Source organism: Spinacia oleracea, chromosome 4, assembly GCF_020520425.1.
Source record: "Spinacia oleracea cultivar Varoflay chromosome 4, BTI_SOV_V1, whole genome shotgun sequence".
Lineage (NCBI taxonomy): Eukaryota > Viridiplantae > Streptophyta > Magnoliopsida > Caryophyllales > Amaranthaceae > Spinacia > Spinacia oleracea.
Window position 1 is genome coordinate 72,269,585 of NC_079490.1, and position 18,726 is coordinate 72,288,310.

General features: G+C 37.9%; 1 protein-coding gene across 5 annotated transcripts; it reads left to right on the forward strand.

Annotated features, from left to right (window-relative positions):
• Positions 1-3,684: 3,684 nt before the first annotated feature.
• Positions 3,685-15,267, forward strand: LOC110797605 (uncharacterized). Of its 5 annotated transcripts, none has more exons than XR_008919029.1 (5): positions 3,685-4,219; positions 5,708-6,021; positions 8,342-8,695; positions 14,326-14,389; positions 15,101-15,267. XR_008919029.1 is itself a non-coding variant. In XM_056827001.1 (5 exons), exon 2 carries the CDS (start codon positions 5,712-5,714, stop codon positions 6,837-6,839), a length of 1,128 nt encoding a protein of 375 aa, XP_056682979.1. In that variant the 5' UTR covers positions 3,685-4,219; positions 5,708-5,711; the 3' UTR covers positions 6,840-8,695; positions 9,177-13,679; positions 14,326-14,389; positions 15,101-15,267. The 5 variants fall into 5 exon arrangements, 4 of the variants coding, with proteins under 4 accessions (XP_056682979.1, XP_056682978.1, XP_056682977.1 ...); XM_056827001.1 differs by adding an exon at positions 9,177-13,679 and having other exon boundaries at positions 5,708-8,695; XM_056827000.1 differs by having other exon boundaries at positions 5,708-13,679.
• Positions 15,268-18,726: the final 3,459 nt, after the last annotated feature.

Here is an 18,726-nt window from a genome sequence, read left to right on the forward strand (position 1 = left end):
GGGATTAATCCATATTTTCCATTGGATCTGATTCCATTGTCGAAAGATGAGTTGGTTCACAAAGATGCCGATGCCAAGTTGAAATCTATTATGAAATTGCACCAACAAGTTCGTGACCGTATTGAAGCTATCAATGCCTATTATAAACAGAAATCAAATAACAATCGCAAGCCTCGGGTGTTTGTCAAAGGTGATTTGGTTTGGGTTCATTTGAGGAAAGAGCGTTTTCCAAGCAAACGCAAGAACAAGCTTATGCCTAGGGCTGAAGGTCCTTACAAAGTGGTTGCACGTGTGAATGATAATGCTTACAAGATCGAGCTTCCGGGAGATTATGGTGTCCATGCTACTTTCAATGTAGGTGACCTCTCAACCTATCTTGATGATGATGGCCTTGCTGAAGTGAGGTCACTTCCTTTTAAAGGGGGAGGGGATGATACGGTCATGGATGAAGGTGATGGTCAAGGTGACGGTCTTATGCTAACAATTGGAACCAAAGCTGATTTAGGTTCGATGGCTCATTTTGTGTGCATGGTGACTTGGATTGAGTGAGTCGTTTGATGGTCCGTTTAATCAAGTGCAATTGATGGTCCGTTTAAGCTTATCTTTATTTGTTTTCGTTAAATTCAGGGGACAATTGTTTTAATCCCATTTTAATTCAGTCTTGTACTTAGCTTTAAATATTGCTGTTTGTAAGAAGGATTTTAAGCCTTTGTAACCTTCAAATTGTTGACTGAATTAGGAGGCTTTTAGAGCTTTGTAACCTCCGGTTTTAAAGGCTCTTAAATGGCTTTTAAATGGCTGTTTAAATCTCTTGTAACCACCGGTTTTTAGCTTATTGTTTAGGCTATTTATAGCCAGCTTGTTGAATGGAATAAAACAACCAATTTGAAGAATAAACACTTGTTTTCAGTTTACTTTGAATTATTGATTATAATTTAACCTTTTCTTTGTTTTTGACGTGTTTCCTACTCAAAGAGCCGATTGTGAGTCAATAGGTCTTGCCTTTCAATCACGTTTAACGATCTATAGGTCTAGCTTGTTAATCAACTATCCTTACTTATACAACGAGTTTTTAAACTCGTATCATTTGTGGTATCAGAGCTGCTGTTCGTGATTCTTACGAGCTAAAATGGATTTTGACGATCCTGACTTTCTACAACATCTCCAAGAAGCCTTGAAGAACGTTCGAGATGGGGGATTTTGAAGGCATCCTAGACGTGATCCACTACGGGTTGTGGATGAATTCAAAGTCACGGAACTTCCTGAATTTGTTGGTGGAACAGATCCGGAAGCTTATTAGGAATGGGAGCGCACGATAGAGAGAATGTTCGATTTCAAGGACATTGATGATGAGAAGCGTTTTAAGTACGCCATATTGAAGCTAGGACGAGGAGCTTCATTGTGGTTCGAAGGACTGAAATCCAAGAGAATTCGTGATGGGAAGGAGAAAATCACCACTTAGGAGTCTTTGAAACGTAAGCTAAGTAAAAAGGTATGTGCCAACAACTAATAGAATAACGACTTATCGTAAAATTGCTGAATGGAGGCAAGGGAAAAGGAGTGTGGCTGAATATATTGATGAGTTTGAAAAGTTGTCCTTAGTGGGGGAAATTGAGGAGATTGAGGAACAAAAACTGTCTAGATTTTTTAGGTGTTTAAACTACAATATTGCCAATACCGTAGACCTTTATCCATATTCAGATTTTGATACTCTTTGTGGACTTTGTTTAAAAATTGGAAAACCAAGGGAAAGCAAAATATGGGGGAGGGTCAAGTATGGATGGTAAGGCCAAGTCTTGGTCTAAATCCGAACCTATCTTGAAACCAAACACATCACCTAGTACCGTAGGTACAAGTAATTCTATGGCTGCCCCAAAATTAGTTAACTCAACCAAAGAAACAAGTCTGTCAAAGGTGCGTTGTTTTAAGTGTCAAGGGTTTGGGCGTTATCAAAATGCGTGTCCAAATAAACGAGTAGTGACCTTGAGAGAAGATGTTGAATGCCGTAAGCAGTTGTTTGAAGAGGAGAAGAGGTTGGGGGACGTATTTGTGTTTGATGAGAGTGGCGATGAAGAGGAGGAGGGGTATGAAGCTCCAGTTTATGACACAAATCTGGTTCTTAGAGCTCTACAAACCCAATTTGCATCTACTTATTCGGACCAAAGAGACCAGTTGTTTCATACTAAATGTCTAGTGAAAGATAAGTGGTGTAGTGTGATTGTTGATGGGGGGGAGTTGCACCAATGTTGCTTCTAGTGAGATGGTTTCAAAATTAGGCTTAATCACTATAGCCCATCCTAGGCCATATGCACTCCATTGGCTCGATGATGGTAATAGTGTGAAGGTGTCGAAACAAGTAAGGGTTGGTTTGACTATGGCTTAATATGTGGATGAGATTTTTCGAGATGTTATTCCTATGGATGCTTGTCATATTTTGTTGGGGCGTCCTTGGCAGTTTGATAGGGACGTGGTTCACAAGGGGAGAAGCAACGAGTATGAGTTGAGAGACAAAGGCAAGAAGATTGTGCTAAAGTCTATGTCATCACAAGCGGTTCCATCCATGAGCGTGCAACAAAAAAAGAAGTCGAATCTCACCATGTTGGCTAGTGAACGAGAGATTGAGCAAGCTCTAGATCATGGAGAGTTGGTGTATTTGCTCGTGGCTAAGGAAAGTTCGATCGAAGGCCAAAATTGGAAAGAAGGCAGTCCCATTGAAGCTACCAATGCCCGTTATAAACAGAAATCAAATAACAATCGCAAGCCTCAGGTGTTTGTCGAAGGTGATTTGGTTTGGGTTCACTTGAGGAAAGAGCGTTTTCCAAGCAAACGCAAGAACAAGCTTATGCCTAGGGCTGAAGGTCCTTACAAGGTGGTTGCACGTGTGAATGATAATGCTTACAAGATCGAGCTTCCGGGAGATTAGGATGTCCATGCTACTTTCAATGTTGGTGATCTCTCACCCTGTCTTGATGATGATGGCCTTGCTGAATTGAGGTCAATTCCTTTTAAAGGGGGAGGGGATGATACGGTCATGGATGAAGGTGATGGCAAGAGTTCTTTCAAGCCCGGTTTGTACTCACCATTACCAGTTCCGCTTCGTCCTTGGGAAGATGTTTCTATGGATTTTATAGTGGCTTTGCCTCGTACTCAAAGAGGTAAAGATGCTATTATGGTGGTTGTTGATAGATTTTCCAAGATGGCTCACTTTGTTACTTGTCACAAATCGGATGATGCTTGTAATGTGGCTGATTTGTACTATAAAGAGATTGTTCGTTTGCATGAAATTCCCAAGACTATTGATTCGGATCGTGATTCCAAGTTTTTGAGTTACTTTTGGAATACTGATAAGTGCATTATTTACCATATATTTATTCCCTTAGTATATTCCATATATACTAACTATGTAGTCATCATTTATTTACTATTTTGGGTCTTAAATTACTTTAATAATTATAAGTATATTTTTCTTTGTTTTATATTTTATTGTTAAATAAGCCTAAATAGTACTTGGTTATGCTACAGGTCATAATTGCTTGAAAAGAAACCGAAGCCCATGGGATTCACATGAGATATTAACAGTTACAACTAATAAAGGGAAATGAAGAATAGTCCAAGATGTCAAGTGAAGCTCACATTTAATAGAGATTGTGAAAGAGAATGGGTCCACTTAGGTTAAATAAAGCCCCTAAGTAGAAGAAAAGCCAACTAAAACAACCATTACGTGAGAAATGCTAGTCCAAGGAAGGAAACCCACTAAAAAAATGGAGTTAAGTACTTTCCTTCAAAAGAAGCAGCATATCAATAAGCTACCTTCGAGCTTCGAGATTGTCGGCAAAATTATAGATAGTTGGGTATAAACACAGCTGTTCCTATCAAATCGGAGAGGGGTTATCCAAGCAGTAGAGGAGATCAACGAGATGCTGAAATTTTGGATCCCGATCTTAGCAATTAGGGGTTTAATTTCCTTGTTCTTCACGCACTTGGAGTATATAAATATACTTCCCCTGCTCAGTTTCGGAGGAGGATATACACAAAAACCTAGCCGAAAATCATACAAAGAACAAGGGAATTTGAGTGAGTCGTAATTGGGCAATTAACGAAGAGAAGATAGCCATTGGAGGGAAGCTTAGTCTCAATTCCAAGGTTGAACAAGGTCGACGGTGAATAGTAGGGTCGAAGCCGAGGTTCTTTCGGAAGTTCTTGGGAGTATACTTAATAAGTCTTCTTCTTACCCAATTGTTCATATTACTACTTATTTGAAGTACTTTGTTAATTTGATGAGATACTTTGATTGAAATATTGGTATTATTATTGATTTATGGTTATGATATTTTTCAATTTAATGATTATTTGAATTTTGCTTGTTCTTGATTATTAATTTTGCAATTTGACGTTGATTGTTATCTTTCAAGTGTTGGGTTGTGAATCATTGCTATCTGTACAATTTGGCTTAGTTTAAATCATACAAGTGAAGTAGTCCCTAATTTAGGTTGAGTCTGCGATTATGGTTTGGCTTAAATTAGAGAGCAATATCAATCTAAATAATCTTTCATTTATGTGATTAGATTAGTTAGGACTAATGAGGACTAATGAGGAATAATCTTTTATTTATGTGATTAGATTAATGCTTCCAATTCTAATTCATACAAGTTGCGATCATATATGTGTTAATTAGATTGGTTTAGAGTCAATTTCAGCTTAGTTCAATTTTGATTTCAAGTAAGGGAGATAGGGAGTCTTTGTTATCTTAGGCTCTACAGTTAGTCTAGTTGTTAAAATGATTAATTTCGTAAGGTTGATTGATTAATATTATCAATAGTTTAATTTTAATAGAGTTATAAATAGATTCGGTCAAGTTTGTTGTCACTTGTAAATAGTAGTTTAGTATTAGTTTTAATATTAACAAATAACAATTTCATAAACCCCCCCATAATCGTAAGTATGTAAATACGTAAATAGCGAGCGTAAATATTGTGTATATATTGTATATATATAATACTTCTTTTTAGTTTTAAATTTTGAGTTTAGGAAGTTAAAAATCTCCCAATGGGATCGACCCTTTCTTACCCTTTTACTACTTGTTAATATTTTTTTTTTGAAGATCTAAGATAGGTTTTTAATTTAATACGGTAAACGACTCTATGAGTGGTTTCTAAATGTAAGACTAACATAGAGGACAAATCTGAAAGAAAAAAAACAAAGAGAAAAGGGTCTTATATTATTGGAGATTGATTGCTTGTTTACTTTGGCCAACAATGATTGCGTGTTTCCTTATAATTTTTTTTTTTGCAAGCAAGTTCTGTTAGTTAATTTTACATTTGATAGTGCGTATCGTAACATCAGAGAAATGCCAACGACTTAAAAACCATGTTTAACCATTTATGTGAGTTACACTTGGTACTACCCATAACCAATTCCTTTGTAAAATTTGGCTTGGAGTATTTTGGTATGTCCAACAACTTATATTTGGTGTATCTTGCTAATTGGTGTTCTGGTCAGTTATTTAATTGGACTTCGAGTGAATTTTAACTATGTATGTATTGCCAGTTACTTGTTGAAATCTAGAATTTGTTAGTGTTTTCATAACTGCAGATTCTCTTGAGCTTAAACATATGTCTAATAGTATAAGATCAGTAGTTAATTAATCTAATAAATATGCACTACATTGTTAATCATGTCCCTAATTAACTAGTAGTTTACTTTTCAGGTGCATGAGTGGTGGCACACCTAATCCTAAACTCAAGCGAATCAGGAAATATATTGATTCGGTAAACATCATAAGTCAAGAGAGATTAATCCACGCTTTTCAAATTGATCAACCAGAAGAAGTGAAACCAGAGGACGTTGAATCAACAGAAGATAGTCTAGAAGGAGCAAAAATGGGTGAAAGAACCTTGAAGGAGATGGCAGCCCCAAATACGGGCGATGATCCTCTCTGCATTGTGTTTCCAAAGTTGGACAAACCCCTCAAACTGAATTCAGGTTTCCTTAATCTTCTTCCCAAATACTATGGGAAGTCAGGTGAGAATCCTCATCGACATTTAAAAGAGTTTAAGGTTGTTTGTTCTTCTATGAATCTTGAAGGAGTTGAACAAGATCATATTAGATTGCATGCTTTTCCTTTTTCTTTGCAAGATGTGGCTAAAGATTGGTTGTATGATCTTCCTGCTGGATCAATTACGACTTGGAATGTTATGGCATCAACTTTTCTACGAAAGTACTTTCCAGCAAGTCTAATTGGATCCATCGGGAAGGAGATATGTGGCATTAGGCAGCATGATAATGAGTCCTTATATGAGTATTGGGAACGTTTTAAGAGATTGTGTTCCTCCTGTCCCCAACATCAGATTAGTGACCAACTATCAATTCAGTACTTTTATGAAGGCCTATTGCCTACTGATAGGGGTATGATAGATGCTTCGAGTGGGGGGGCACTAGTGGATAAAACACCAACCCAAGCTAGGGCTTTAATTTCTAATATGGCTCAGAACACCCAACACCATGGTACTAGAAATGATGTTAAAAAAGTAAATGGAGTTGATTTAAGTGGTATTCAGAATCAATTACAAGAAAATGCTCAACAAATTGCTACTTTAACTACTCTTGTGTCTAAAATTGTTGCTAGTAATGAGTCTAAAGCTAGAGTGTGTGGAATTTGTTGTAATGAGTCTCATCCTACTGATAAATGTCCTGACTTGCATTCTGAGGATGTGAATGCTATAGGTGGTTATTCTGGTCAAAGAAAATATGATCCTTACTCACAAACTTATAATGAAGGTTGGAAAGACCACCCTAACCTAAGGTATGGAAATAGACCACAACTTCCACAATCTAATTAACCAAGGCAATATGGTCAACAAAATCCACCACCCCAATCTGGTCCTTCACTAGAAGATTTAGTTAAGCAACTAACAAATCAAATAGGGCAAGTCCATAACCAAGGTGTTGAGTATCAAAAGAAAACTGACACGCGCCTTCATCACATAGACACTCAAATAGGTCAGATTTGCACTTCTCTAAGTAATCTTGAAACTCAGCTTTCAGGTAAACTTCCATCACAAACAATCCCTAATCCCAATGGTCATGTTAAAGCTGTCACACTTAGGATTGGTAAAGTGTTAACTGAACCTAAAATGAAAAGTCGTGAAGTTGAAAAAGAGATAGAAGTCAATCCTAAAGTTGGATCAGGGGAAAGAGTGAAAAGTGAGGGTATAATGCAGGGAAGGGTAAAACTGAAAATAATTCTGTTGTTCCTCGCTTTAAAGATTTGCCCCCTTTCTCTTCTCGCTTTGCTAAGGCTAAGAAAGAGAGTCTTGACAATGAAATTCTAGAAACTTTTAGGAAAATTGAAGTCAATATTCCCCTTCTTGATGCTATTAAACAGGTACCTCATTATGCAAAGTTTCTTAAGGAACTTTGTACTAACAAAAGACAGTTTCGTCCTTCTCAAAAGGTAAGTATGGGGGAAAATATTTCAGCTATTATTCAAAAGAAGCTTACCCGTAAGTGTAAGGATCCTGGCATGTTTTGTATTCCTTGCAAAATTGGTGATTCTAAGTTTGAAAGGTGTATGTTAGATTTAGGAGCCTCCATTAACGTTATGCCGAAATCTGTTTATGATACTTTAAATGTGGGTTCTTTGTCTAAAACTGATATTGTTATTCAGTTAGCTGATAGATCTAACACATTTCCAATAGGAGTTTTAGAATATGTACTTGTGCAAGTGAATGAATTGGTATTTCCTGCTGATTTTTATGTTCTTGTTATGGGTGATAGAAGCGATAGTGTTCCACTGTTGTTAGGTAGACCATTCCTAAAAATTTCTAAGACTAAAATTGATGTTCAAAAGGGTAACTAACTATGGAATTTGAGGGGGAAATGATTAAATTTAATATTTTTGATGCTATGAGATACCCAAGTGATATCAATAATGTCAGTTCTATAGATACTTTTGATGCTTTTGATTGGATGGCTCAGGAGGAGGCTTTTAGAGCTTTGTAACCACCGGTTTTAAAGGCTCTTAAATGGCTTTTAAATGGCTGTTTAAAGCTCTTGTAACCACCGGTTTTTAGCTTATTGTTTAGGCTATTTATAGCCAGCTTGTTGAATGGAATAGAACAACCAATTTTGAAGAATAAACACTTGTTTTCAGTTTACTTTGAACTATTGATTATAATTCAACCTTTTCTTTGTTTTGGACGTGTTTCCTACTCAAAGAGCCGATTGTGAGTCAATCGGTCTTGCCTTTCAATCACGTTTGACAAGCTATAGGTCCAGCTTGTTAATCAACTATCCTTACTCATACAACGAGTTTTTAAACTTGTATCATTTGTGGTATCAGAGCTGCTGTTCGTGATTCTTACGAGCTAAAATGGATTTTGACGATCCTGGCTTTCTACAACATCTCCAAGAAGCCTTGAAAAACGTTCGAGATGCGGGATTTTGAAGGCATCCTAGACGTGATCCACTACGGGTTGTGGATGAATTCAAAGTCACGGAACTTCCTGAATTTGTTGGTGGAACAGATCCGGAAGCTTATAAAATGGGAGCGCAAGATAGAGCGAATGTTCGATTTCAAGGACATTAATGATGAGAAGCGTTGTAAGTATTCCATATTGAAGCTAGGATGAGGAGCTTCATTGTGGTTCGAAGGACTGACATCTAAGAGAATTCGTGATGGGAAGCTACATAAAAGGTATGTGCCAACAACTCATAGAATAACAACTTATCGTAAAATTGTTGAATTGAGGCAAGGGAAAATGAGTGTGGCTGAATATATTGATGAGTTTGAAAAGTTGTCCTTAGTGGGGGAAATTGAGGAGATTGAGGAACAAAACTGTCTAGATTTTTAAGGGGTTTAAACTACAATATTGCCAATACCGTAGAACTTTATCCATATTCTGATTTTGATACTCTTTGTGGACTTTGTTTAAAATTGGAAAACCAAGGGAAAGCAAAATATGGGGGGGGGGTCAAGTATGGATGGTAAGGTCAAGTCTTGGTCTAAATCCCAACCTATCTTGAAACCAAACACATCACCTAGTATCGTAGGTTCAAGTAATTCTACGGCTGCCCCAAAATTAGTTAACTCAACCAAAGAAACAAGTCTGTCCAAGGTGCACTATTTTAAGTGTCAAGGGTTTGGGCATGATCAAAATGCGTGTCCAAATAAACAGGTAGTGACCTTGAGAGAAGCTGTTGAATGCGGTGAGAGAGGAGAAGAGGTTGGGGATGTATTTGTGTTTGATGAGAGTGGCGATGAAGAGGAGGAGGAGGGGTATGAGGCTCCAGTTTATGACACAAATCTGGTTCTTAGAGCTCTACAAACCCAAATTGCATCTACTGTTTCGGACCAACGAGATCAGTTGTTTCATACTAAATGTCTAGTGAAAGATAAGTGGTGTAGTGTGATTGTTGATGGGTGGAGTTGCACCAATGTTGCTTATAGTGAGATGGTTTCGAAATTAGGCTTAATCACTACAGTCCATCCTAGGCCATACGCACTCCAGTGGCTCGATGATGGTAATAGTGTGAAGGTGTCGAAACAAGTAAGTGTTGGTTTGGCTATTGGTTCGTATGTGGATGAGATTCTTTGTGATGTTATTCCTATGGATGCTTGTCATATTTTGTTGGGTCGTCCTTGGTAGTTTGATAGGAACGTGGTTCACAAGGGGAGAAGCAACGAGTATGAATTGAGAGACAAAGGCAAGAAGATTATGCTAAAGCCTATGTAATCACAAGCGGTTCGATCCATGAGTGTGCAGCAAAAAAAGAAGCTGAATCTCACCATGTTGGCTAGTGAACGAGAGATTGAGCAAGCTCTAGATCATGGAGAGTTGGTGTATTTGCTCGTGGCTAAGGAAAGTTCGATCGAAGGCCAAAATTGGAAAGAAGGCAGTCCTATTGCCGAGTTGCTTTTTGAGTTCAAGGATGTATTTCCCGATGAATTACCACTACGTTTTCCTCCTATTCGTGGTATTGAACATCAAATTGATCTTGTTCGAGGAACTTCTTTGTCTAATAAGGATGCTTATCGTTGCAATCCGGAGGAAACAAAGGAGTTGCAAAAACAAATTGATGAACTTTTGAGTCGAGGCTATGTTAAAGAAAGTTTGAGTCCATGTGATGTTCCGGTGTTGCTTGTGCCTAAGAAAGATGGGACATGACGTATGTGTGTTGATAGTAGGGCTATGAATAACATTACCATCAAGTATCGTTTTCCAATTCCGAGACTTGATGATATGTTAGATGACCTCCATGGTTCGAAGTTGTTCTCAAAAATTGATTTGCGGAGTGGTTAATAATGGAAGAAGCAACGAGTATGAATTTAGAGACAAAGGCAAGAAAATTGTGCTAAAGCCTTTGTCATCTCAAACGGTTCGATCCATGAGTGTGAAGCAAAAAAAGAAGCCGAATATCACCATGTTGGCTAGTCAACGAGAAATTGAGCAAGCTCTAGATCATGGAGAGTTGGTATATTTGCTCGTGGCTAAGGAGAGTCCAATCGAAGGCCAAATCGGAAAGAAGACAGTCCCATTGCCGAGTTGTTGTTTGAGTTCAAAGATGTATTTCCCGATGAATTACCACCAGGTTGCCTCCTATTCGTGGTATTGAACATCAAATTGATCTTATTCCAGGAACTTCTTTGCCTAATAAGGCTGCTTATCGCTGCAATCCGGAGGAAACAAAGGAGTTGCAAAAGCAAATTGATGAACTTGTGAATCGAGGCTATGTGAGAGAAAGTTTGAGTCCATGTGCTGTTCCGGTGTTGCTTGTGCCTAAGAAAGATGGGACATGGAGAATGTGTGTTGATAGTAGGGCTGTGAATAACATTACCATCAACTATCGTTTTCCAATTCCGAGACTTGATGATATGTTAGATGAACTCCATAGTTCGAAGTTGTTCTCAAAAATTGATTTGCGGAGTGGTTATCATCAGATTCGGATGTGTGAAGGAGATGAATGGAAAACGGCTTTCAAGACGAAGCATGGTTTGTATGAATGGACCGTCATGGCATTTGGTCTCACTAATGCTCCTAGTACGTTTATGAGGCTAATGAACGAAGTGCTTAAATAATTTTTGGGCAGATTCGGTGTGGTATATCTTGATGACATCTTGGTGTATAGTAAGAACGAAGAGGGGTATCTGATTCATTTGAGGGATGTTTTTGAAAGCCTTAGAGCTCAAAAACTCTATGGGAAGCTAGAGAAGTGTTCATTCCTTGTTGACAATGTGGTATTCTTGGGCTATGTGGTTGCGAAGGATGGAGTGTCCGTGGATTAGTCCAAGATCGAGGCTATCAAATCATGGCCTAGTCCTAAAACTATAAGTGAGGTGCGTTCATTTCATGGTCTTGCTTCGTTTTATAGACGTTTTATTCGTGATTTCAGTACCATTACTAGTCCTATTACTAGTTGCTTGAAGAAAGGTGCTTTTGTATGGGGAGAGGACGCTCAAAAGGCGTTTGATGTGATTAAAGAGCGTTTGTGTGCTGCTCCTATTTTGGCGCTGCCAGATTTTTCTCAACCTTTTGAGGTCAAGTGTGATGCTAGTAGTGTGGGAATTGGTGCTGTTTTGATCCAAGGTAAGCGTCCCATAGCTTACTTTTCGGAAAAGTTAGGGGGTGCTCGTTTGAATTATTGCACTTATGATAAAGAGTACTATGCTATTGTTAGAGCTTTGGATCATTGGAGTCATTATTTGCGTATATTAATGGGCAACAAAAATTGAGCCCAAGGCATGCTAAATGGGTTGAGTTCTTGCAATCCTTTCATTTTTCTTCGAAGTACAAAGATGGTAAAAGCAATGTGGTGGCTGATGCACTATCACGAAGGTATACTTTGCTTGCTACACTTGATGTTCGTCTATTGGGGTTTGAGACCTTGAAAGAAAATTATCGTGATGATGGTGACTTTGAGTCGCATTTGAAAAATGTGCAGTTGGTGCCTATGGAGAATATATGTTGCAAGATGGGTTTCTTTTCAAAGGCAATCGTGTTTGTATTCCTAAACACTCAATTCGTGCGCTACTAGTTCGTGAGGCTCATGGTGAAGGATTGGCTGGTCACTTTGGCATAGCCAAGACCTTGGAGATTTTGAGAGAGCATTTCTTTTGGCCTAAAATGTTAGGCGATGTAACAAACATTGTCAATCATACTCCTCCTCCTCTTCATCGCCACTCTCATCAAACACAAATACGTCAGACTTGTTTCTTTGGTTGAGTTAACTAATTTTGGGGCAGCCGTAGAATTACTTGAACCTACGGTACTAGGTGATGTGTTTGGTTTCAAGATAGGTTCGGATTTAGACCAAGACTTGGCCTTACCATCCATACTTTACCTTCCCCCATATTTTGCTTTCCCTTGGTTTTCCAATTTTAAACAAAGTCCACAAAGAGTATCAAAATTGGAATATGGATAAAGGTCTACGGTATTGGCAATATTGTAGTTTAAACCCCTTAAAAATCTAGACAGTTTTTGTTCCTCAATCTCCTCAATTTCCCCCACTAAGGGCAACTATTAAAACTCATCAATATATTCAGCCACACTCATTTTCCCTTGCCTCAATTCAGCAATTTTACGATATGTAATACCCCGCAATTTTAAACTCGATTTATTAAAATTAAAAATATTTATTAACTTAATTTTGTTTTAATTAAATTACGAATAATCGAATTTCGTTATTTTAATCGTTTTTTTTACGATTTATTTTAAACGATAAATTTATAAACTGAAATTAATTATTTTCGTTAACGATAATTTATTTTAAGGAATCATTTTTAATTAAACATTTTATTACAAATTCTGAATTTTTGCCAAATATTGTGAATTTATTATAAAAAAAAAAAAAATGAAAATGTCAGCTTTATTTTCTTGCTCCCCACGCTCAAACCAGGAAGTCAACTTCCTTCCTTCTCCTTTTCCCTCAATCTGATACACATTCATTGCCAAGTTCAAATTGGATTCTTACTCCTTTCCTTTACAAATTCAACAATCAGAGATCAATTTCCTCAACCAAAAACCAAAATCAAAAACTCCAATTCCACTCCCCTCCTCTTCTCTGATTCGAACCACCACCGTGACCACCATCGATAACCACCTTCGACCACCACCACCACAGCAAACCACCTTCGACCACCACCACCCCAACAATCACCTTCGACCACCACAACACCCTCCCTTGCTCTCTCCTCCTCCCGCGTCCCCTGCCTCCTTCTTTCTCCCTCCTCTTTCGCCCCACGCCACCACCACAACCACCGCACCACCATCACCACCTTATCCCTCCGATAACCACCAGCAACCGCGTCCACCCCAACCACCGCCCAGAACCACCCTTTCGTACTCGCTCTCCCTCACAACCCTCCCCTGCTTCCCCTTCATTTTCGCACTCCCTCCTCCTCTCGCCTGGACCACCACCGCAAACCACCGCCCTCACCGTCGCCTTCCGGCGCTGCGTCGCCCAGCCAGACGCCTCACCCCCCCCCCCCTTCCCTCCTTCCTCCTCGTGCCCTCCTTGCTCCGCCTCCCCTGTTTCGCCCCCCCTCCCCTGTTCTTGACCCATTTCCCAGGAAACCGAAAACAAAAAAAAGGGGAGAGAGAAAATTAATCTCTAAATTTTGGAGCCTTGATTTATTTTTCAAACCTAACTCCAAATTGGGCCACATTCCATTTGGGCCTTGGGTAAGACTAAATCTGAATTTTCAGATTTTTAATACTTATGGTTTAATAATTTTTACAAAATAAATATTTACTAATAAAAATTGTTTATTATTTTTCAGATTTTATTATCAATTTTATGAGAATAAAGATTCTGGTTTTATTTATCAAAACGGAATTTTTAATATTATTTACATGAAAATCAATTATAAAATATATATGTATTTCGATTGAAAATTCGATTAATAATAACATTTTCATTAAATTCCGAAAGTATAATATTTTTTTAAAATACATTATTTATATTAAAACTCCCTATTTATAAAATTCATTACTTATAAAATTTATGATTTTATAAAATATTGATTTTAAATTATATTATCGATTTAACTAAAATAAGTTACTAAATGGATTTATGAAGGACAAAATTTAAATAAGATTTTCGTGTAAGTTAATTAAGGAAAATATATATATACTTTTCGATTGAAATTTCAATTAATTATATTCTTCACTAAAATTGGCGTTTAAATTATATTTTCATTAAAACTATGAAAATATATATTTCTTTAACATTATCATTAGAAAATTTGGTTAATTATAAAGTTTCGTAATTATTAAGTTAAATTATTTATCAATTTGGTACTAATTCAATTATTTAATATTTTTAAAGAAATTGGACTCGGAGCTCAGGGCGAACGAACCAACGAAAACCCTTAGCAAATCGCGGAAGTGAGGTAACGGCTATTGCTAGTACCCGCAATCCCCTTATAAATATGATTTATGAAATTATGACGTTATGATTGAATTTATGAATTAAACATTTTGATGTGTTTTATGGATTGTGGGATGAAATATGATTTGTTTGAATTGTTTATTATAATATGATTTGATTGAGTTTTCTCATAAAATTATGTTTATGCAATGCTTTGAAAGAAATAATATGTTTATTGATCCCAGGATCAAAATGATGTTTTATGAGCTAAATGAGTTATGTTATTTCGAACTAAAATACAAGCCAAGGCTTAGTAAAAATACATAAAACATGATAAAATGAAAGTGAAAGACCTGGTTTGTCTGGCGGTATATAAACTACCATCTTCCTATCTACCGGTCATGCATGCACCACGGACACCTGTCCACCCATGGATCACGAGCCCAGGCTCCCATGGTTTATGAGCCCAGGCTCAGGGCCCAGGCCCATGTTACGATGATGAGCCCAGGCTCAGGGCCCAGGCCCAGTGGAGAATTCCTTCACGGTTCGTACTTGCCGACAACTAGCATGTTAAATTGCAAAGTTTATGAATGAAGTGAATATGATGTTTTATTAAATGTTTTACTTATTCTATTCTCCCTGTGTTATTAAATAAAATGAATTGAATTGAATTTACGCTGCTAGAATAGTTCATTACTGAGTCTTCGGCTCACCGTTTTGTTTTCCGTTTTAGGTACTGCGGGGGATGATGGACACGAGTAGTGGCGAGGAGTTTCACTTTATATCATCCACCTAGTTTATGCTTACAGTTTTAGTAGTTTAATAGTTTTAATTAAAGACTCTTAGTAAGTTATGTAGTTTCATTTTAATAATATTAAAGGATTATTATATTTTGGAGTATTTAAAGGCTTATGATTGATGTTTGCCTTGTAATTTCCGAAAAGGAAGTTACGGCAGGAATGCCCTGACCAATTAGGTTAATTCCGCTGCTAATTATGCTTTAATTATTGAATTAGAGGTCGGGGCGTTACACGATAAGTCATTATTCTACGAGTTGTTGGCACATACCTTTTACGTAGCTTACGTTTCAAAGACTCCCAAGAGGTGATTTTCTCCTTCCCATCACGAATTCTCTTGAATTTTAGTCCTTCGAACCACAATGAAGCTCCTCGTCCTAGCTTCAATATGGCATACTTACAATGCTTCTCATCATCAATGTCCTTGAAATCGAACATTCGCTCTATCTTGAATTTGATTTTTACGAGTGTTTATTTATCAATAATTCAAAGTAAACTGAAAACAAGTGTTTATTCTTCAAAATTGGTTGTTTCATTCCATTCAACAAGCTGGCTATAAATAGCCTAAACACTCAGCTAAAAACCGGTGGTTACAAGAGCTTTAAACAGACATTTAAAAGCCATTTCGTAGCCTTTAAAACCGGTGGTTACAAAGCTCTAAAAGCCTCCTAATTCAGTCGCCAATTTGGAGGTTACAAAGGCTTAAAACCCTCCTTACAAACATCAATATTTAAAGCTAAGTACAAGACTGAATTTAAATCGGATTAAAACAATTGTCCCCTTATTAAACTGAATTAAACGAAAATAAATAAACATAAGCTTAAACGGACCATCAAATGCACTTGATTAAACGGACCATCAAACACACTTGATTAAACGGACCATCAAACGCACTTGATTAAACAGACCATCAAACGACTCACTTAATCCAAGTCACCATGCACACAAAATGAGTCATCGAACCTAAATCAGCTTTGGTTCCAATTGTTAGCATAAGACCATCACCTTCATCCATGACGGTATCATCCCCTCCCCCTTTAAAAGGAATTGACCGCAATTCAGCAAGGCCATCAGCATCAAGATAGGGTGAGAGGTCACCTACATTGAAAGTAGCATGGACACCATAATCTCCCGGAAGCTCGATCTTGTAAGCATTATCATTCACACGTGCAACCACCTTGTAAGGACCTTCAGCCCTAGGCATAAGCTTGTTCTTGCGTATGCTTGGAAAACGCTCTTTCCTCATATGAACTCAAACCAAATCACCTTCGACAAACACCCGAGGCTTGCGATTGTTATTTGATTTCTGTTTATAAGAGGCATTGATAGCTTCAATATGGTCACGAACTTGTTGGGGCAATTTCATCATAGATTTTAACTTGCCATCGGCATCTTTGTGAACCAACTCATCTTTAGGCAATGGAATCAGATCCAATTGAAAATATGGATTAATCCCATATACCACTTCAAATGGAGAATGACCAGAAGCATAAGTAGGAGAACGATTATAAGCAAATTCAGCGTGAGCAAGCTTGACATCCGTCTTACTTACCAACCCTCGTAACAATGTTCCCAAAGTTCAATTTGTAACCTCCGTTTGCACATCAGTTTGAGGGTGATGTGAAGTGCTAAACAATAATTTGGTTCCCAACTTTCTCCACTATGTATTCCAAAAGTAACTCAAAAACATGGAATGACGATCCGAAACAATAGTCTTGGGAATTCCATGCAAATGAACAATCTCTTTATAATACAAATCAGCCACATTACAAGCATCATCTGTTTTGTGACAAGCAACAAAGTCAGCCATCTTGGAAAATCTATCACTAACGACCATGATAGCATCCTTACCTCTTTGAGTACGAGGCAAGCCACTATAAAATCCATAGAAACATCTTCCCAAGGACGAACCGGAACTGATAATGGTGAGTACAAATCGGGCTTGAAAGAACTCTTGGCCATATGATAAGTCACGCACTTACCCACAATGTTCGTTACATCGCCCAACATTTTAGGGCAAAAGAAATGCTCCCTCAATATCTCCAAGGTCTTAGCTATGCCAAAGTGACCAGCCAACCCTCCACCATGAGCCTCACGAACTAGTAGCTCACGAATTGAGTGGTTGGGAATACAAAGACGGTTGCCTTTGAAAAGAAACCCATCTTGCAACATGTACTCTCCATAGGCACCAACTGCACATTTCTCAAAGGCCACTCTAAAGTCACCACCATCACGATAGTAGTCTTTCAAAGTCTCAAAACCCAATAGACGAACATCAAGTGTAGCAAGCAAAGTATATCTCCGTGATAATGCATCGTCCACCACATTGCTCTTACCATCTTTGTACTTCGAAGAAAAATGAAAGGATTGTAAGAACTCAACCCATTTAGCATGCCTTGGACTCAATTTTTGTTGACCATTAATATACTTCAAAGATTCATGGTCAGAATGCAAGACAAAGTGACTAGAACGCAAATAATGACTCCAATGATCCAAAGCATTAACAATGGCATAAAACTCTTTATCACAAGTGCAATAATTCAAACGAGCACCCCCTAACTTTTCTGAAAAATAAGCTATGGGACGCTTACCTTGGATCAAAACAGCACCAATTCCCACACAACTAGCATCACACTCGACCTCGAAAGGTTGAGAAAAATCCGATAATGCCAAAATAGGAGCAGCACACAAACGCTCCTTAATTACATCAAATGACTTTTGAGCGTCCTCTCCCCATACAAACGCACCTCTCTTCAAACAGCTAGTAATAGGACTGGTAATGGTACTGAAATCACGAATAAAACGTCTATAAAATGAAGCAAGACCATGAAATGAACGCACCTCACTTATAGTTTTAGGACTAGGCCATGATTTGATAGCCTCGATCTTGGACTGATCCACGGACACCCCATCCTTCGAAACCCCATAGCCCAAGAATACCACATAATCAACAAGGAACGAACACTTCTCTAGCTTTTAAGGGTTTCAAAAACATCCCTCAAATGAATCAGATGCTCCTCTTCGTTCTTACTATACACCAAGATGTCATCGAGATATACCACAACAAATCTGCCTAAAAATGATTTAAGCACTTCGTTCATTAGCCTCATAAACGTACTAGGAACATTAGTGAGACCAAATGGCATGACTGTCCATTCATACAAACCTTGCTTTGTCTTGAACGCCGTTTTCCACTCATCTCCTTCACGCATCCGAATGTGATGATAACCACTCCGCAAATCAATTTTTGAGAACAACTTCGAAACATGGAGCTCATCTAACATATCATCATGTCTCGGAATTAGAAAATGATACTTGATGGTAATGTTATTCACAGGCCTACTATCAACACACATACGCCATGTCCCATCTTTCTTAGGCAAAAAGCAACACCGGAACAACACATGGACTCAAGCTTTCTCTAACATAGCCTCGACTCACAAGTTTATTAATTTGTTTTTGCAACTCCTTTGTTTCCTCCGGATTGCAACGATAAGCAGCCTTATTAGGCAAAGATGTTCCTAGAACAAGATCAATTTGATGTTCAATTCCACGAATAGGA